Below are 15,973 nucleotides of genomic sequence, written 5' to 3' on the forward strand. Positions count from 1 at the left end.
GGTGGTCTGTACTGATGCGACTCTAGACCAGTGCATATATCTCCTATTCCTTCTGCCATTTAATCACCTCGTGGTGTTTCCAGATAAGAAATGCAGATGGAATTTACTACCTAATTGGAGCATGTATAACTCATGTGTCATAGGGTATGGATACTCGCAGAATCGTTTTGTGTAATGAATTCAGCCAGTAATAGAGGAGTTACCATCGTGGAGAGCTGTTCTCCCCCGAATTAGAAAGACTTCTTGAATGCTGTCAACATTTGGAGGCAATTGGAAGAGGGAGCCCTCTTTAGTGAGAAATGGCTAAATATTCAGAATTTCAATGTGTATTGGGAAGATAACTCGACCCCTTGCTAAACCAAAGAATGTCAGTTACTGGCAGTGAGGAAAACCCCAGAGCCTGCTTGAAACTATCCTTAGGAGTGAAGGAGTTAACTGAGTGTGTAAGCTTTATCTTGTGTCCAATGAACTTGTGGTTTGCTGATGAAAGTCTCTGGTAAATGATTGTTAGAGACCTCTGATTGGTAACTGTTGCTAGTCACTGTGTTTCAAAAGCCTGTTGATTCCTCTGCAAGGTGGTGCAGCATCCTCCATCCCTTTCTTCATTTCTGATTCATTCAGGTCCGCCTGCAAAAGATCTCTCAGATCAACGAACATGAATGACAAAGAAAATAGCACCGTCTCTGACACAGTCCAAAAGGAAGGGATGTATGAGCTTCCAGACCAGCCAGAAGAGGATGAAGGTCCTCTCTGTGATAACATCCACGAAGGCCTGACAGAAAACAATGTATATGCCACTGAGCTGGAAACCCATGAACATGACTCTGTGTCAGTTTGTGTGGCTGGGGGTGAGGAGGACAGCTTGACTTCTTCCCAACCAGAAGCAGCAGACTATCTCCTGTCTGATGAGGTATGTCTTGAGTCCCAAGATCTTCAACCAGGTGAGTGGCAGGAAGACCAGGACATCTCGATGGAAGAGTTACACTCACCAACCCAGGATAAGGAGCCTGGCCCGGAGGAACCCCAAGACCAGGAGCCTGGCTTAGAGGAACCCCAGAAGGATGGAGGCATGATGGGGGAAGACCCACTTTCCCCCCAAAACTTCACCATCCAACAGAGCAGGGCCTTCTTCACCAGCAATTCTGCTGCTGATGGTTTGGAAGAAAATGAACCAACTTCCACGGACCCTGAGATCAGCCTGTTTGTGAAGGTAAGGGCTGTCTCTGATAGACACCGCTGCATGGGTGGACAGCCTAATTGGGGTCTTCTTTTGCTCCGAGTGTCCACGGAAAGATGCAGGAGGTCATGGTCTTTGGATCTCAAGACATATTCAAGAGTAGGGCTGGTTAAATGAGTCAATTCCAGGGTTCACTCAGGACTGCTTTAAAGTAAAGAATTGGAAAGTGCATTTAAGTTGTGTGTCTAATCATTGACTTTTATATACCATGGGCAAAGCATGTTTTTGTTTTTGTTTTTTTTTAAGATTTTATTTGACAGAGAGAGACACAGAGAGAGGGAACACAAGCAGGGGGAGTGGGAGAGGGAGAAGCAGGCTATCCACTGAGAAGGGAGCCCGATGCGGGGCTCGATCCCAGGACCCGGGGATCATGACCTGAGCCGAAGGCAGACGCTCAATGACTGAGCCACCCAGGCGCCCCTGGGCAAAGCATGTTTTTTAGAGTTCACTTACAAGTGAGCAGAAAATGTGGCTCAAATCCTTACCTTTGTGACCGACGTTGAGTATATTTTCCTGTCCAGTTAAATTTGTTTTGTCACCTTGATTTTCAAAAATGAAACCAAGTCTTGCGAGAGGAAGTCAACAGTCAGCCAGGCACCGGGGTTTCCTTCTTAGCATGTCTAAGGTCACAGATACTTCAGATATACTGTCAATAAATGTTACTTCTGTCCCTGAGCCTACCCTTTTGGCACCAGTATAACTAAGATATCTGATGAAGTGAAATGATTTTAGTGGTAGTAGTATTAAGATGCTAATAGCCAGTGTTAATATTTAATGCTGATGATATACAAACTCAGAACTTTGGTATTCTTTGTTTTAGACTGATATTGTGGTAAAGACTATTTATTACAATGGTATCAAAACATGAAAAAAGCATTTCAGGGCTAGACAAATCATCTTTATGAATCAAGAAGGAAGGATGTTTTTCCCCAACATCTGCTCCCTGACAATATTCATATTTACCCTTTTCTTAGTATGACGACAGCATATTAGTAAATACTGCTATTTCTTTCTAATAAAAATGAACCCGCAAAACCCTAAGTTCATGCTTATCTCTCCCTTTTGTGGTTTCTAATAACTACAGTAAGATATAATTTATTTGCTCATTTAATATATTATTATTTTTTTCTTTGTATTTTTCCCTAGTTGTTTTGTGTGTAAATTGCGTTTCCTTTATTCCCACCGCAAGGTCCTTAAAAAGCACCTAGCTGGAGTGTCTGGCTCATACTTAGGTACCTGTCAAAACTTGCCTGGTATTATGTTATCTGGGGGGGAAAGGGGTCTGGGAGACAGGGAGGGAACTTACTGTCAAGAAATCAGCAGTGTGCGGGGCGCCTGGGTGGCTCAGTTGTTAAGCGTCTGCCCTCGGCTCAGGTCATGATCCCAGGGTCCTGGGATCGAGGCCCACATCGGGCTCCCTGCTCGGCGGGAAGCCTGCTTCTCCCTCTCCCACTCCCCCTGCTTGTGTTCCCTCTCTTGCTATATCTCTCTCGGTCAAATAAATAAATAAAATCTTTAAAAAAAAAGAAAAGAAATCAGCAGTGTGGTGCAGGAGACAGATTTGCACATGGTTAATTTCGGTGAACTAGAGGCTCAAGCTGAGTGCTATGGGTATTCCGAGAGGGAGTGCTCAAGTGCGCAGGAAGGAATCAGGAGAGGCTCCACTGAGGAGGTGACGGATGTTCGAACAGGTGCATTCAAGCAGTTTTCCAGCTTCCAAATCCACATCTCTGTTATGTTAGTTAAAAAAAACAAGACAAAACAAAAAACCCACAAAACCCCACACTTAGTGAGGACTAGTAGGTGTATTTTTCTCAGGACAGAATCATCCATGCAACTTTATGCCACCGACAAGGTGGATCATCGTCATTATGATCATCATCAGCATTATGAGATCAAGACATTTGTAAATTTGGCAGTGTTTATTTCACCAGAAATTAGCCTGCCACTGGTGTTGAGCCAAACAGAAGTAGGAGGAAACAGCAGTATTGGCATCTCCCGCTGGTATTAGCAACAGGAAAACCTGCTTGAAAGGAATGTGTGGCCCTACGTTATTTAAGATCTGTAGTTCCTGAAAGCGAATGTTGGCGTTAATGAAGTCTTTAGGTTTACATTCTTTTAAATATAATTGTTAACTAAGAGACCTCAGCTCCTATGTGTGAACTCTTTTTTAAAGATATTCAGCGGCACTAGGTAAGAAGAGTGGTAGCCACAATCCCTGCTTCCCAATGCCCCACCATCCCCACTGCAGCTCTTTATTCAGTGTTGAATGGAAATTATATGTAAAGGCGGGAAGTACAGGGGCTTCTCTGCTTGCATGGGACTGGAGGGTCTGAGTGTCACCTGCTCAAGCTCCTTCCTGTCCCAGCTCTGGGGTTGGGGGATGGCAGAATGCTGGAAGCCCCACATTGGATGGGGCTCAGGTGTGCTTTATGGCTCACCATCTCCCGAGCAGGGCTTGTTGCCATGGAGTCCTGGAGTTATTCTTCCCCTGAGCTGTTTCAGCGTTGACCACTTGGGTTGCGTTGTAACCCATACTCGCTTGCATGCATTTTCGGCTGTTCTAGACAAGCCAGAACAGAAAATGTCATGCAGGTTTGTCACTGTGTGTTCAACCAACATCTTACTGAGGCTCAGCCATTTCAGGGTGTCGGGTGATTGCTTAATTAAAATATATCATCTATTTATTCATTCAACGGATTGTTCTTGTGCCAGGCCCTGGGTTTATAACAAAGTCCTGGCTCCCCTCCATTTTGCACTGTAGTGGGAAAAACAACCTATGGACAAATAAGTACATAAAAAATATGCCTGGTGGTGATGGTGCCTTAAAGAAACATGAAACAGAATAACGGGTGTGAATGTGTCCTATTGTTGCCATTCACAGATGACCACACAACTTAGTGGCTTGAAACAACACAAATTCATTCTCTTGTCGTTCTGGGGATCAGAAATCTGAACTAAGTCTTACGGGGCTAAAATCAAGGTGTAGGCAGGGCTGCATTCTTTCTGGAGGCTCAGGGGACGATCTCTTTCCTTCCCACTTCCAGTTTCTAAAAGCTGTCCTCATTCCTGGCTCCTGGCCCACATTCTATGGCCGTGGCACTTCTTCTTTTTTTTTTTTTTTTCCACCATGGCGCTTCTTGCTTCTCTCCTCACTCTGCCTTCTGATCTGACTCCTCTTGCATCCCTCTGATAAAAAGACTTGTGATTAGTTTGGGTCCACCAGGGTAATACAGGATAATCTCCATTTTAAGATCCTTAATTCAATCACATCTGCTAAGTCCCTATTGCCACAGAAAGCAACATTCATGGGTCCTGGGGATTAGAACACGGACATACTTGGGAGCCATTATTCAGCTTCCCACAGCGGGACAAAGTGACAGTGAGGAGGGGAGCAAGGAGGCAGTGTGGCTGGAGTGGGGGGAGCGAGGGAGGGAAGGTGGCAGCAGGTGAGGCCAGAGAGGTGGAGGTGGGCACATAACAAGTGGAGGAAGTTCTTTCCCTTTCACTTGGAGTGATATGGGGGACATCAGAGTTGGCTGGCATTTTTTTTTAAGATTCATTTATTCGTTTTAGAGAGAGATAGAGCATTGGGGTGGGGGGGCAGAGGGAGAGGGAAAGAGAGGATCTTAAGCAGACTCTGCGCTGAGCGCAGAGCCCGATTCAGGGCTCCATCCCACGGCCCTGAGACCATGACCTGAGCTGAAATCAAGAGTAGGGCGCTCAACTGACTGAGCCACCCAGGCGCCCCCTGGCGCCCCCTGGCGCCTTTATGATGGCAGACTGCAGCAGAGGAAGAGTAGGAGCAGAGAGCCCAGTTTGGAGGCCTTTGAAAAACTAGGCAAGAGACGATGGTGGATTGGCCCATGGTGGGTGGTGCAGAGTAGGACGGCAATGGCTTTGAAGAGTGAGCCCAAAGGTTCTGCTGCTGTGATGTATTAAAGAAAGGGAAGAGCCAGGGTTGACTCGAGGGGTTTTGACTGGAGCTACTGAGTGAACGGACATGGTATTCCCATTTCACCTATGGACCGCTTCGCCAAGAGTATATACACAAGAAAATGTGCTCGGGGCGCCTGGGTGGCTCAGTCGTTGAGCGTCTGCCTTCGGCTCAGGTCATGATCCCCGGGTCCTGGGATCGAGCCCCGCATCGGGCTCCCCGTTCCACGGGAAGCCTGCTTCTCTCTCTTCCACTCCCTGTGCTTGTGTTCCCTCTCTCGCTGTCTCTCTCTCTGTCAAATAAATAATAAATAAAATCTTAAAAAAGAAATGCATAAAAAAATAAAAAAAAGAAAATGTGCTCATACAGTCACTCATATACCATCTTTCCTCCCTCTCTCCTTCCTTTGTTCCTTTCTTCCATCCTTCTTGCCATCCATTCAACCATCCATCATTTACAACATACTAACTACATGCCAGGTCCTGGATAAGAGATGAACACACCATATCTTAACTCCAACTGTCCTATAGGGGAAGACAGGGAAACAAAATTCTTGAAGATAATAAAAGGAAAGAAATAATTGCTTCTTGGTCATTCACTGAGATCCAGTGAAAAAAAGGTACCTAGTGAGAGTTGCAGTCCATATTATAGGCAGCCAAGAGGGGTGGTTCGTTCAGAATTTGCCACATAGGATTGTGAGAATTGTCTTTATGCTTTCTGCTAAAACTGAGGGACCTGTAGACGTAATTGCGTTTGTATGTGTGTGTGTGTATAAGAGACAGAAGAAAGCAGAAAAAGAGACAGAGACAAAGTGGGGGAAAGAGAAAGGGAGGAAAAGAGAGAGAGAGATTTCTGGCATTTTATTTAATACAAAGAAAAAGAAGTATTCTGATGATGGTTATTACAAAGAAAAATGATACAAATGAACACCACTGTCCTGAACGTAACTGATGCCACTGGTTATGGGAGATAGTATGTTTTAGAGCAGATTTTGGAAATTTGCATGGTTTGAAACGTGGCTTAGCCAATTAATTTCTGTTAAATTGGTTAGCTTCTCGGAGCCTCAATTTCCTTATTGGTAAAATGTAATAGTAAGCTCCTCATAGGATTGTTGTGAAGATTAAATAGGATAATCCATTTAATTGCTTGCTATAGTATCTGACGTATAATAAGTGCTCAATATTTATGAGCTTAAATTATTATTTATTGTGATGAATATGAACCATCCATAAAATAATAATTTTTGGGCGCCTGGGTGGCTCAGATGGTTGGGCGTCTGCCTTCGGCTCAGGTCATGATCGATTGAGTCCCGCATCGGGCTTCCTGCTCCTTGGGAGCCTGCTTCTCCCTCTGCTTCTCTCTTAAGCACTGTGCCTTATAGTTAGTAGACATTTAATGAATGTACCATTAGATGATCCTAACACGAACAGTGTAATATTGTGGAAAGAACACTGGTCAGGATATTCAAATACAACTTTGTCAATAATTTGCTATCAAACATTTCTGGATCCAAGTTCCCTCATTTGATTTCAGGATATATGGCTCCAGCTCTTTATTCAGTGTGCATACATACGGCACCACCTGTTATCCATTCTGGGATACCACTTGACAATGATTATAACCTCCAGATTTTGGTATGGTTGGAAGGACCAACATGAGACCAACACTCTTTGCCATGCAATTCGTGTGAAGCCTGTTCCTTGGAAAGCATCTGCAGAGTCTGTCTCTGATTAGCAACTCACAGGATCCCCATGCAGGGCTGCACACATTGTGCACTGAGCAAATTTAGGAGGCGTCATTCACAATGTAAATGGTACCCTCTGAAGTCAGGCAACATAATAGCCCTTGTTAATGTTTCTTAGACTTGGAGCATGGAAACTTGGTTCTAAAGGAGTGATTCCCTATAATTTGGCTCAGCATAGCAGAAAGTGTCACAGAATTGTTAGTAATTGTTATTATTGTTACAACACTGGAGGCTGATGCTATCTCAGGTGTCATGGTATCCAAAGTAGGGGATTCAACATAATTCATGGGATATTAGGATATTAGAATTAGAATACAGAATAGTAAGCAATATTTCTATTTCATTTTGTCTAGTCCTCTTAAATGTTAATGTTTAGATATGTAATAATGTGCACAGTGAGTTCTTCCAGTAGTACATTAGTATAATTTGTAAATGAATAAATATACCTATGTTGTGGGTAAATGCCTAAATTTTCTATTGACAAGGATGTTCAGTTTTAAAAATCTTATGGACTTATAAGGCTTCCCTTTCTCTTCTGCCACCATCTGGGGGCCTGGGGCTCTTTCCTTGGCCAAGCTCTGGTGAGGACAGGTCCCTTCACCTTCCATATCCTTCCTGGGAGTTTTCAAAAACTGAAGTTTGTTTGGGGGCAAATAAAAATTCATCATTGCAGGTGAGAAACTCTGCAAGGACAAAAATGTCCTTGGAAACACTGTGAGAAGAGACAAGTCTGAGCCTGTTGCATGTGCCCAATTGTGCTTTCATGGAACAAATGAAGCATATATAAAAATGGAGAAAGAGCAGGTTTGAACAAAGATTTCTATTCTTCTCATAATTTCTTCTTAATTAGGGTGCTGGGAACATGATCAAATCCCAGTTTTATTCAAAATTATTTTCTGGGTGCCCATATGAATTAGTTGGCTTTGTGAACCAATGCCATTCATCAAAGAGGTCACAGAATTCTAGTGCTATGATAAGGAAATTAAAAACCAGAGGAGTTCACAAACTTGCCCGTGGCTGCCTGCAAATTAGTAGCAGGCTGGGACTTTGGCCTCTAAATCCAGAGCTCTCTTCTTTATATTGGCATTCCTAGCCTGGGATGCTGGATTTTCATGGATATGCTTCAGGAGGTTCTGGAACATCCTAAAAGTCTATGCAATTTTTTTTGTGGAAGATAAACTCAGAAGAGTTCATGAACCCTCAATGTTATTTATCATTGTGATGCATTCCACTTGCCCTACCTAGATATTCATGCCTTGTATGTCCATGTGGGAGGGAGTAGAATGTGCTGTGAATGGCCCGATTAATTCTTTTTCTTTCCTATGAAGCCAGCTGCTTGCTCTAAGCCTTTTAGTATCTCAAGAAACCTTGCCAAGAAACCCTCCCAAAAGAGTAATGAAGGAGTAGTACCTGAATCATCATGGGGATTATGTAAGCTCTGAAAATGAAGGTGATGTGATATTCTGACATAAATACTCATACTGGGATCCCCCTGTTTTCTAGGGGAAATTTTGGACATTTTCCTCCAAGGACTGCAAGCTTCATGTCAATGTAGCCACAGCTACCTTAGTGGGTAGTATTGCCACTTATATAAACTAAAACTTTCGAGTAACATAGATTTCTACTTTTTCACTTCCCAACAGTCCAGTCAATTTCACCCACTGAATGTTCTCTTCTCTTGGCCACCACTGGCCATTGTCATCTTGGCCACAGTTATTCAACTGGTTACTCTGCCTCTAGGCTCACCTCCCTCCCAAGAGGCCCCCACGTAGTCACCAGAATGGTCCATATAAAGAGCACATCTGACCATGCCCTGTTTCTAGCCATGCAGTGCTCCCCACTGTCCCCAGGGAAAAGGCCAGAAGGAAGAGAATATATATGAAAGTCTTCATGCTCCATCAGGCTTTCAGCCAAGACCTACCTCATCAGCTGCTACTCCCCACTCACTCTTTGCCTCGAAAAGTGTTGACTTGTATTTTACTGCACCCTTCATGCCATTTTAAGACTGGGCTTTTGCTCAAACTGTCCCTTTTAGTTCTATCCCTTCTGGAGACAACCCACTGTCCTAGAAGTCATCTCTTGCAGATGCGTCCCCTGGCTCTTCCAGGCAGGGCTGGACAGAGTCTCCTCTGCTGCTCTTCATTGCTCTTACTTCAATGTATCAGTTTCCTAGGGTTCCTGTAGCAAAGTACCTCAGACTGCATGGCCTAAACAACAGAAATTTATTTTCTCAATCAAGGTGTAGGCAGAAATGATTTCTTCCAAGGCCTCTCTCCCTGGTTCATAGATGGTCATTTTCCTCCAGTGTCTTCACATGGTCATTTCTCTGTGTGTGTCTGTGTCCTAATTTCCTCTTCTTGTAAGGACAACCAGTCATATTGGACCAGGGCCCACCTAATGATCTCATTTTAACTTCATTACCCCATTAAAATCCCTATCTCCAATTACAGTCATGTTCTGAGGTACTAGGGATTAGGATTAAACATATACATTTTAGGAGAACACAATGCAGCCCATAACACTGAATGTTGCAATTACCCTTTTATGTCTGTATCTCTCTCTCTAGCTGTGAACCCTTGCTTTTTATTTCTTCTCATATACCCAATCTATGGCTACTTAAATGATGACTGAATGAAGGAAGGGAGGGAGGGAGGAGGGAATGAGCTATCCCCAAGGATGCTCAGGGCAATGCAGCAGGAGGAAGCCTGGTCCTGGGGGCCTGCAACAGTGGTGCTCCAACCCCCCATATTAGTTTCATAGAGTCACTGTGACAAATGACCATAAACCACAGGGCTTAAAACAATAGGAATTTATTTTCTCACAACACTTGAGGCCAGAAGTCTGCAGTCAAGGTATTGGCAGAGCCACACTCCTTCTGCCAGCTCTAGGGGAGAGTCCTTCCTTGCTTGTTCCAGCCTCTGATGGCTCCTGGCATCCCCTGGCTTGGGCCTGCATCACTCCAGGCTCTACTCCATCATCACATGGCCTTCTCTCCTGTGTCTGTCTCTGTTTCCGCCTCTAAAGGTTTTATTTATTTATTTGAGAGAGAGCACGAGCATGGGGAGGGGCAGAGGGAAGCAGACTCCCTGCTGAGCAGGGAGCCCATGTAGTGGTGGTGGTGGTGGGGCGGGGGGACTGCTAGATCCCAGGACCCTGAGACCATGACCTGAGCCAAAGGCAGATGGATAACTGACTGAGCCACCCAGGCACCCCTCTCCTCTCTTCTCCTGTAAAGACTTGTCAATGGATTTAGGACCCTTCCTAATCCAGGATGATCTCATCTCAGGATCCTTAATTTAATTACAGCCACAAAGACCCTTTTTTCCAAATTAAGGTCACATTTACAGGTTCTGGGGGGACCTATCTTTTGAGAGGAAGGGAGGCACTCTTCAACTCACTACAGCCCCTGCAGGTAGGAATTAGTTGAGTTGAAGCATGGGAATGTGGACAGCCACTCCTGTGATCCATATTTTCTCCAAATGCAAGGGGTTCTGTGAAAAGTCAGTGGATTGTTTGCACCTCATCTCATTAGATCCCAGACATTGATGAGAATGCCTGGCATGTTCTAAACATCATTCGGAAGCTGGGCAGAAAGCCAATATTCTGAGTGCTTAATTTGATTTGTTGAGTTCTGAAGGAACATTAGAATCAAAAAACTTGAGGATTCCCACAGCTGTCTGTGTTAAACAGTACAACGAGCAGCCTGTGGTAACAATGTCACCATAGCTAATGCAATGTGTCCTTGCTCCTGGGCCTGCCTTTATGTTTCTGCATCCATATAATTGACCAAACACTCTCTGTCAATAGACATAGAAGCCAAACCAAACACATTAACCAGGAGAAGGCGAGTAGTATCGACACTGGGTGAGAGAACACCAACCAACCGGGAGGGGGCTGCCAATCAGAAGATTGGGGGAGGGGCAGAGTGTTGGACTAGTGGATGGCAGATCCTTTTCTGAGCTCCCATTTTCTTTCTTTCTTTCTTTCTTTCTTTCTTTCTTTCTTTCTTTCTTTCTTCTTAGATTTTATTTATTTATTTATTTGAGACAGAGACAGAGACAGAGCATGAACATGGGGGAGGAGGCAGAGGGAGAAGCAGACTTCCTGCTGAGCAGGGAGCCCGATGCGGGACTCGATCCCAGGACCCTAAGGTCATGACCTGAACCGAAGGCAGATGCTTAACAGACTGAGCCACTCAGGCGCTCCTGGGTTCCCATTTTCTAAAGAGTAGTTCACCAGACTGTTAGATCCTTGAGGAAGCGACCACGTTTTACTCATCTGCAACACAGTGTTCCATGGGATGTTGGACTTGTCAGAGGGGCTCCATAAGTGTTGGTCAGAGTCAAGTGAACTCTCAGGTATCCTTCACCCACCTAATGGAGTAAAGACCATCCCTTGGAACAAAATGGCATATTGGATACTTAACTTCTCTGCTTTGAGCCCTGCCCCTTGCCAACGTGATCAAGTCCACCCTTGAGCATAACCAAGATCCTAGCCCTGCCCCAACAACCTAACAGCTTCTCTGGTCCCATCTCCCTCCACATTGTGCCTCATTCATTATGCCCCAGGAATGCCAAGCTCCCTACAGACTGGCTTTGCCCATGCTGACTCCTTGTCTATAGCATTTCTCCCCTCTGTCATCTGACCAACTTCGCATCTTTCTGGACTCGAATACCCTGGGAAGCCATTTCTAAACCTCTAGGTTGTTATATGTGATACTTCCTTAGTGTTTACCTCCGTCTTAGCATGTGTCACCGAATATTTCAAGCATCCAAGTAAGACTGTTCCTCCCTGGTCTGGAAGCACCACAGGGAAAGCTTTCTGGGCCACATCTTACTCCCCTATGAAGGTACACCCACTGTTACCACGGAGCCTGGCCCGTAGTCGGGGCTCATAAATATTTGTCAAATTGATTAGAACTGAACAGATTGTGGGAAGAGCAGTTAAGTTCTTTTCTTTGAAGCGAAAACTTATTCGTGTATTCTGGGAAATGTGGTCAGCCTTAAAGCAAAGGCCCTTATGTCCCTGCATCCATTGATATTTGTCTTTGAGGTGGGGGTGGGTGGCTGGTGAGTCCTGATGAGAAGCCAGCTCCTATAGGGGGAAGAAGCAAAGGGGAAATTCATATTTACTGAATGTTTACTTTGAACCATGCTCTGTGCTAGGTCACCTGCTCTCCGGGTATTATTTCTGTAGTAAGACTTAGGAGCTAGGTTCCCATCTGGATTCTGACACTGGCTAGCTGTGCACTGTTGGGGAAGTCATATGCACTCTCTGGGCCTTAGATTTCTCACCTGTAAAAAAGACAGTTGTAGGAGATGAGCCTGAGAACCCCACTGGTTCTAACCTGCTGTGCATGGAACTTCATTCTACCCTGCAGTAGAATTGTCTCCATCCCATGGGGACCCTCTCTCTTTCACAACTTAAGTTTATATTATCGTCATGTTCTGAAGTATGTATTGAACATAATCTTAGGCAGTCCTGTGATTTTTAAAATAGGGGAAGGAGGAAATGATGAGTAACAAAGAGAGATGTTTACACATAGTAACAGGATTTTGACTCAAATCATACTGAATAATAGCAGGTTTTGGAACCTCACTTTTTTCCTCCTTTAAAAGTAGGTTTATTATTTGCATGGCTCAAAATTTGAAAGGTACAAAAGACAGAGTCTCTCCTCCATCATATCCCCTCAGATACCCTATTTCCATTTCTGAAGCAATTCATTTTAAAAATTTCATGTATATGCTTCCTGAGATATTTTGTGCACATTCCAGAATAGATATGTGTGTTCAATATTTGAAGTTCTCTCCCTTTTTCCCCTTTTATTTAATACTTATGGTATTACCATATATCCTATTATATACCTTGCTTCTTTTGGGCAAATTTTATTGGGATATAACTTGCATACATCTAGCAATTTTGAGTGTACACGGCAATAAGTTTTGACAAATGTATACAATTGTGTAACAACCACCAGGATCATGATGTAAAATATTTCCATCATCTCAAAAAGTTCCCTCCTGTTCATTTGTCATGAATCTCCTCCCAGCCACCCTCTGACTCCTGGGAACCACTGATCCTCTTCTTATCACTATAGTTTTGCTTTTTATTTTTTTTTAAAGATTTATTTATTTATTTATTTGAGAGAGAGAAAGAGAAAGAGAGAGAGAGAGCACATGAGAGGGGGGAGGGTCAGAGGGAGAAGCAGACTCCCTGCTGAGCAGGGAGCCCGACGTGGGACTCAATCCTGGGACTCCAGGATCATGACCTGAGCCGAAGGCAGTCGCTTAACCAACGGAGCCACCCAGGCGCCCATAGTTTTGCCTTTTAGAAAGTATATAAATGAAGTTAAACTCTGTGTAATCTTTTGTGTGCGGTTTCTTTCACTTAGCATTATGCTTTTGAATTTATCCATGTTGGTATATATATCAGCAGTTTGTTCCTTTTTATTACTAAGTAGTATTCCATTGTATGAATATACCACAATTTGTTCATGCGTTCACCAGTTGATGGACACTTGGGTTCTTTCTCAGTTTGGGCTGTTATAATAAAGCGACTGTGAACAAGCACACATAAGCTTTTGTATTGATTATGTTTTCATTTCTCTTGGGCAAATACTTGAGAGTGGAATTATTGGATCATTGGTGAGTGGTATTCAACCTTATTAAAAACTTTCTAATTATTTTCCAAGTTACTGCCAGAATTTGTGTGAGACTTCTAGTTGCTTTCTTTCCAGCACTTGGTATTTTCAATCATTTAAGTTTTAGGCATATTGGTAAATGTATAGTGGTGTTTCCTTTCAGCTTTAATTTATATTTTTAAAAATTTTAATCCCAGTATAGTTAACATACAGGGTTATATTAGTTTCAAGGGTACAATATAGTGATTCAACACTTCCATACATCATCCAGTGTTCATCATGACAAGTGAGTGCCCTCCTTAGTCCCCATCTCCTATTTCACCCTCCCCCACCCACCTCCCCTCTGGTAACCAACAATTAGTTCTCCATCTATTTCTTGGTTTGTCTCTCTTTCCTTCTTTTTTTTTTTTTTATCTTGGATTTATTTGTTTTTTTCTTCATTTCCACATATGAGTGACCTATATCCCTTAGCATTATACTCTCAGGCTCCACCCATGTTGTCGCAAATGGCAAGATCTCATTTCTTGTTTATAACTGAATGATATTCTATCGTATATATCCACTACCTCTTCTTCATCCATTCATCAATCGATTGACCCTTGGGCTGCTTCCACAATTTGGCTATTGTAAATAATGCCACTCTAAACATAACAGTGCAGGTATCCTTTTGAATTTGTGGTTTTGTATTTTTGGGGTAAATACCCAGTAGCAAAATTCCTGGATTGCAAGGTAGTTCTATTTTTAACTTTTTTTTTTTAGTTTGGATACCATTAGTTTATTATAAAAGAGAGACATGAAAATTATTTACATGATGAAAGATTTCACAACTTCACTGGAATGGGCCGCTTCACTTCATGCCATTTTAATAATGATTTCAGTCCACATACTTTCCGAGAATGTCACTGTCTCTAAATAAGAAATAATCCTTGTCATCTAGAACTCTTTGGTGCCTCCATATTCTGGGAGAAGAACTTTATCTCCAACTTTCACACTAACTGGTTGAATCTCTCCACCCTTTTCTTTAGAGCCCGATCCAACAGCTACTACTGTTGCTTGCAACACTTTTCCTTGAGATTTTTCTGGAAGCATAATACCTCCTTTGGTTACAGTTTCAGCTGTGCTCCTTTCAACTAAAACTCGGTCAAAGAGGGGAAGAAACTTTCTAAACGCCTGCCCTGCCGTGACGCCGACCACCGCAGTTGGTACTCCCTATTTTTAACTTTTTGAGGAACCTGCCTACTGTCTTCCACGGTGATGGCATCAGTGTTCCTTCCCACCAACAGTGCAAACTATTCCTTTTTCTCCATATCCTCGCCAACACCTGTTGTTTCTTGTGTTTTTGATTTTAGCTATTCTGACAGGTGTAAGGTGATAGCTCATTGTGGTTTTGATTGGCATTTCCCTGATGATGAGTGATGTTGAGTTCTTATTATTTTAGTGTTGTCTTTTTATATTGAATTTTAAGAGTTCTTTATATATTCATAATATAATTTCTTTATTAGTGAGTGTTTTGCAAATAGTTTACAAGTCTGTGGCTTGACTTTCATTTCCAGAATAGTGTCTTTTGAACACAGAAGCTTTTGATCTTGAAGAGGTCCATTTTTCAATTTTTTTCTTCTATGGTTTGTGCTTTTTGTGTCCTAAGACATGACTGTTTAACCCAAGGTCACAAAGATTTTCTTCTATATTATCATGTCATCTGTAAAAAAGGATATCTTTATTTCTTCTTTCCAACCTGTATTCTTTCTTTTACTCCTTCCTTCCTTGCTTTGTTCCTATTCTTAGAAGGAAAACATTCAATCTTTCATCATTAACTGTATGCCTTTCACAGATGTTTTTATTTTTAATATTTTATTTATTTATTTTAAAGATTTTATTTATTTATTTGAGAGAGAGAGCAGAAGGGAGGAGGGTCAAAGGGAGAGGGTAAAAGCAGACTCCCCAGCTGAGAAGGAAGCCCGGCATGGGGTTCAATCCCAGGACCCTGAGATCATGACCTGAGCCAAAGACAGACACTTAACCAACTGAGCTACCCAGGCACCCCTCACAGATGTCTTAAGTTCCTTTCTATTCCTAGTGTGTTTTTTTTGAGAGTTTTTGAATGTGTATTGAATTTTGCCAAATATGGTTTATCATGTGGTTTTTCTTTTTTAAAAGATTTTATTTATTTTAGAGAGAGAGTGAGCGCATGCCAGTGAGAGCTTGTGAGTAGGGAGAAGGGCGGAGGGAGAGGGAGAATCTCAAGCAGACTCCCTGCTGAGCACAGGCCTTATGCGTCATGGGGTTAGATCTCATGACCCCAAGACCATGACCCAAGCCAAAATCAAGAGTGGGTCGCTTAACCTATTGAGCCACCCAGGCACCCCTCATGTGATTTTTCTGTTAATGTGAAATAAATTCATTGATTTTCAGGTG

At 43.0% G+C, this 15,973-nt stretch overlaps 1 protein-coding gene and 1 pseudogene across 1 annotated transcript in view; one reads left to right on the top strand and one right to left on the bottom strand.

Moving 5' to 3' along the window:
* Nucleotides 1–564: 564 nt before the first annotated feature.
* The window catches only part of CLIC5 (chloride intracellular channel 5), a 164,578-nt gene continuing 149,169 nt past the window's right edge, over nucleotides 565–15,973 (top strand). The window contains exon 1 of the mRNA XM_027602434.2: nucleotides 565–1,210. Coding sequence (XP_027458235.1) covers nucleotides 656–1,210 — 555 coding nt within the window. The 5' untranslated portion in view covers nucleotides 565–655. The remainder of the gene's footprint in view (nucleotides 1,211–15,973) is intronic.
* LOC113926779 overlaps nucleotides 14,433–15,973 on the bottom strand; it is a 49,370-nt pseudogene continuing 47,829 nt past the window's right edge.

Source organism: Zalophus californianus, chromosome 7 (assembly GCF_009762305.2).
Source record: "Zalophus californianus isolate mZalCal1 chromosome 7, mZalCal1.pri.v2, whole genome shotgun sequence".
Classification (NCBI taxonomy): domain Eukaryota; kingdom Metazoa; phylum Chordata; class Mammalia; order Carnivora; family Otariidae; genus Zalophus; species Zalophus californianus.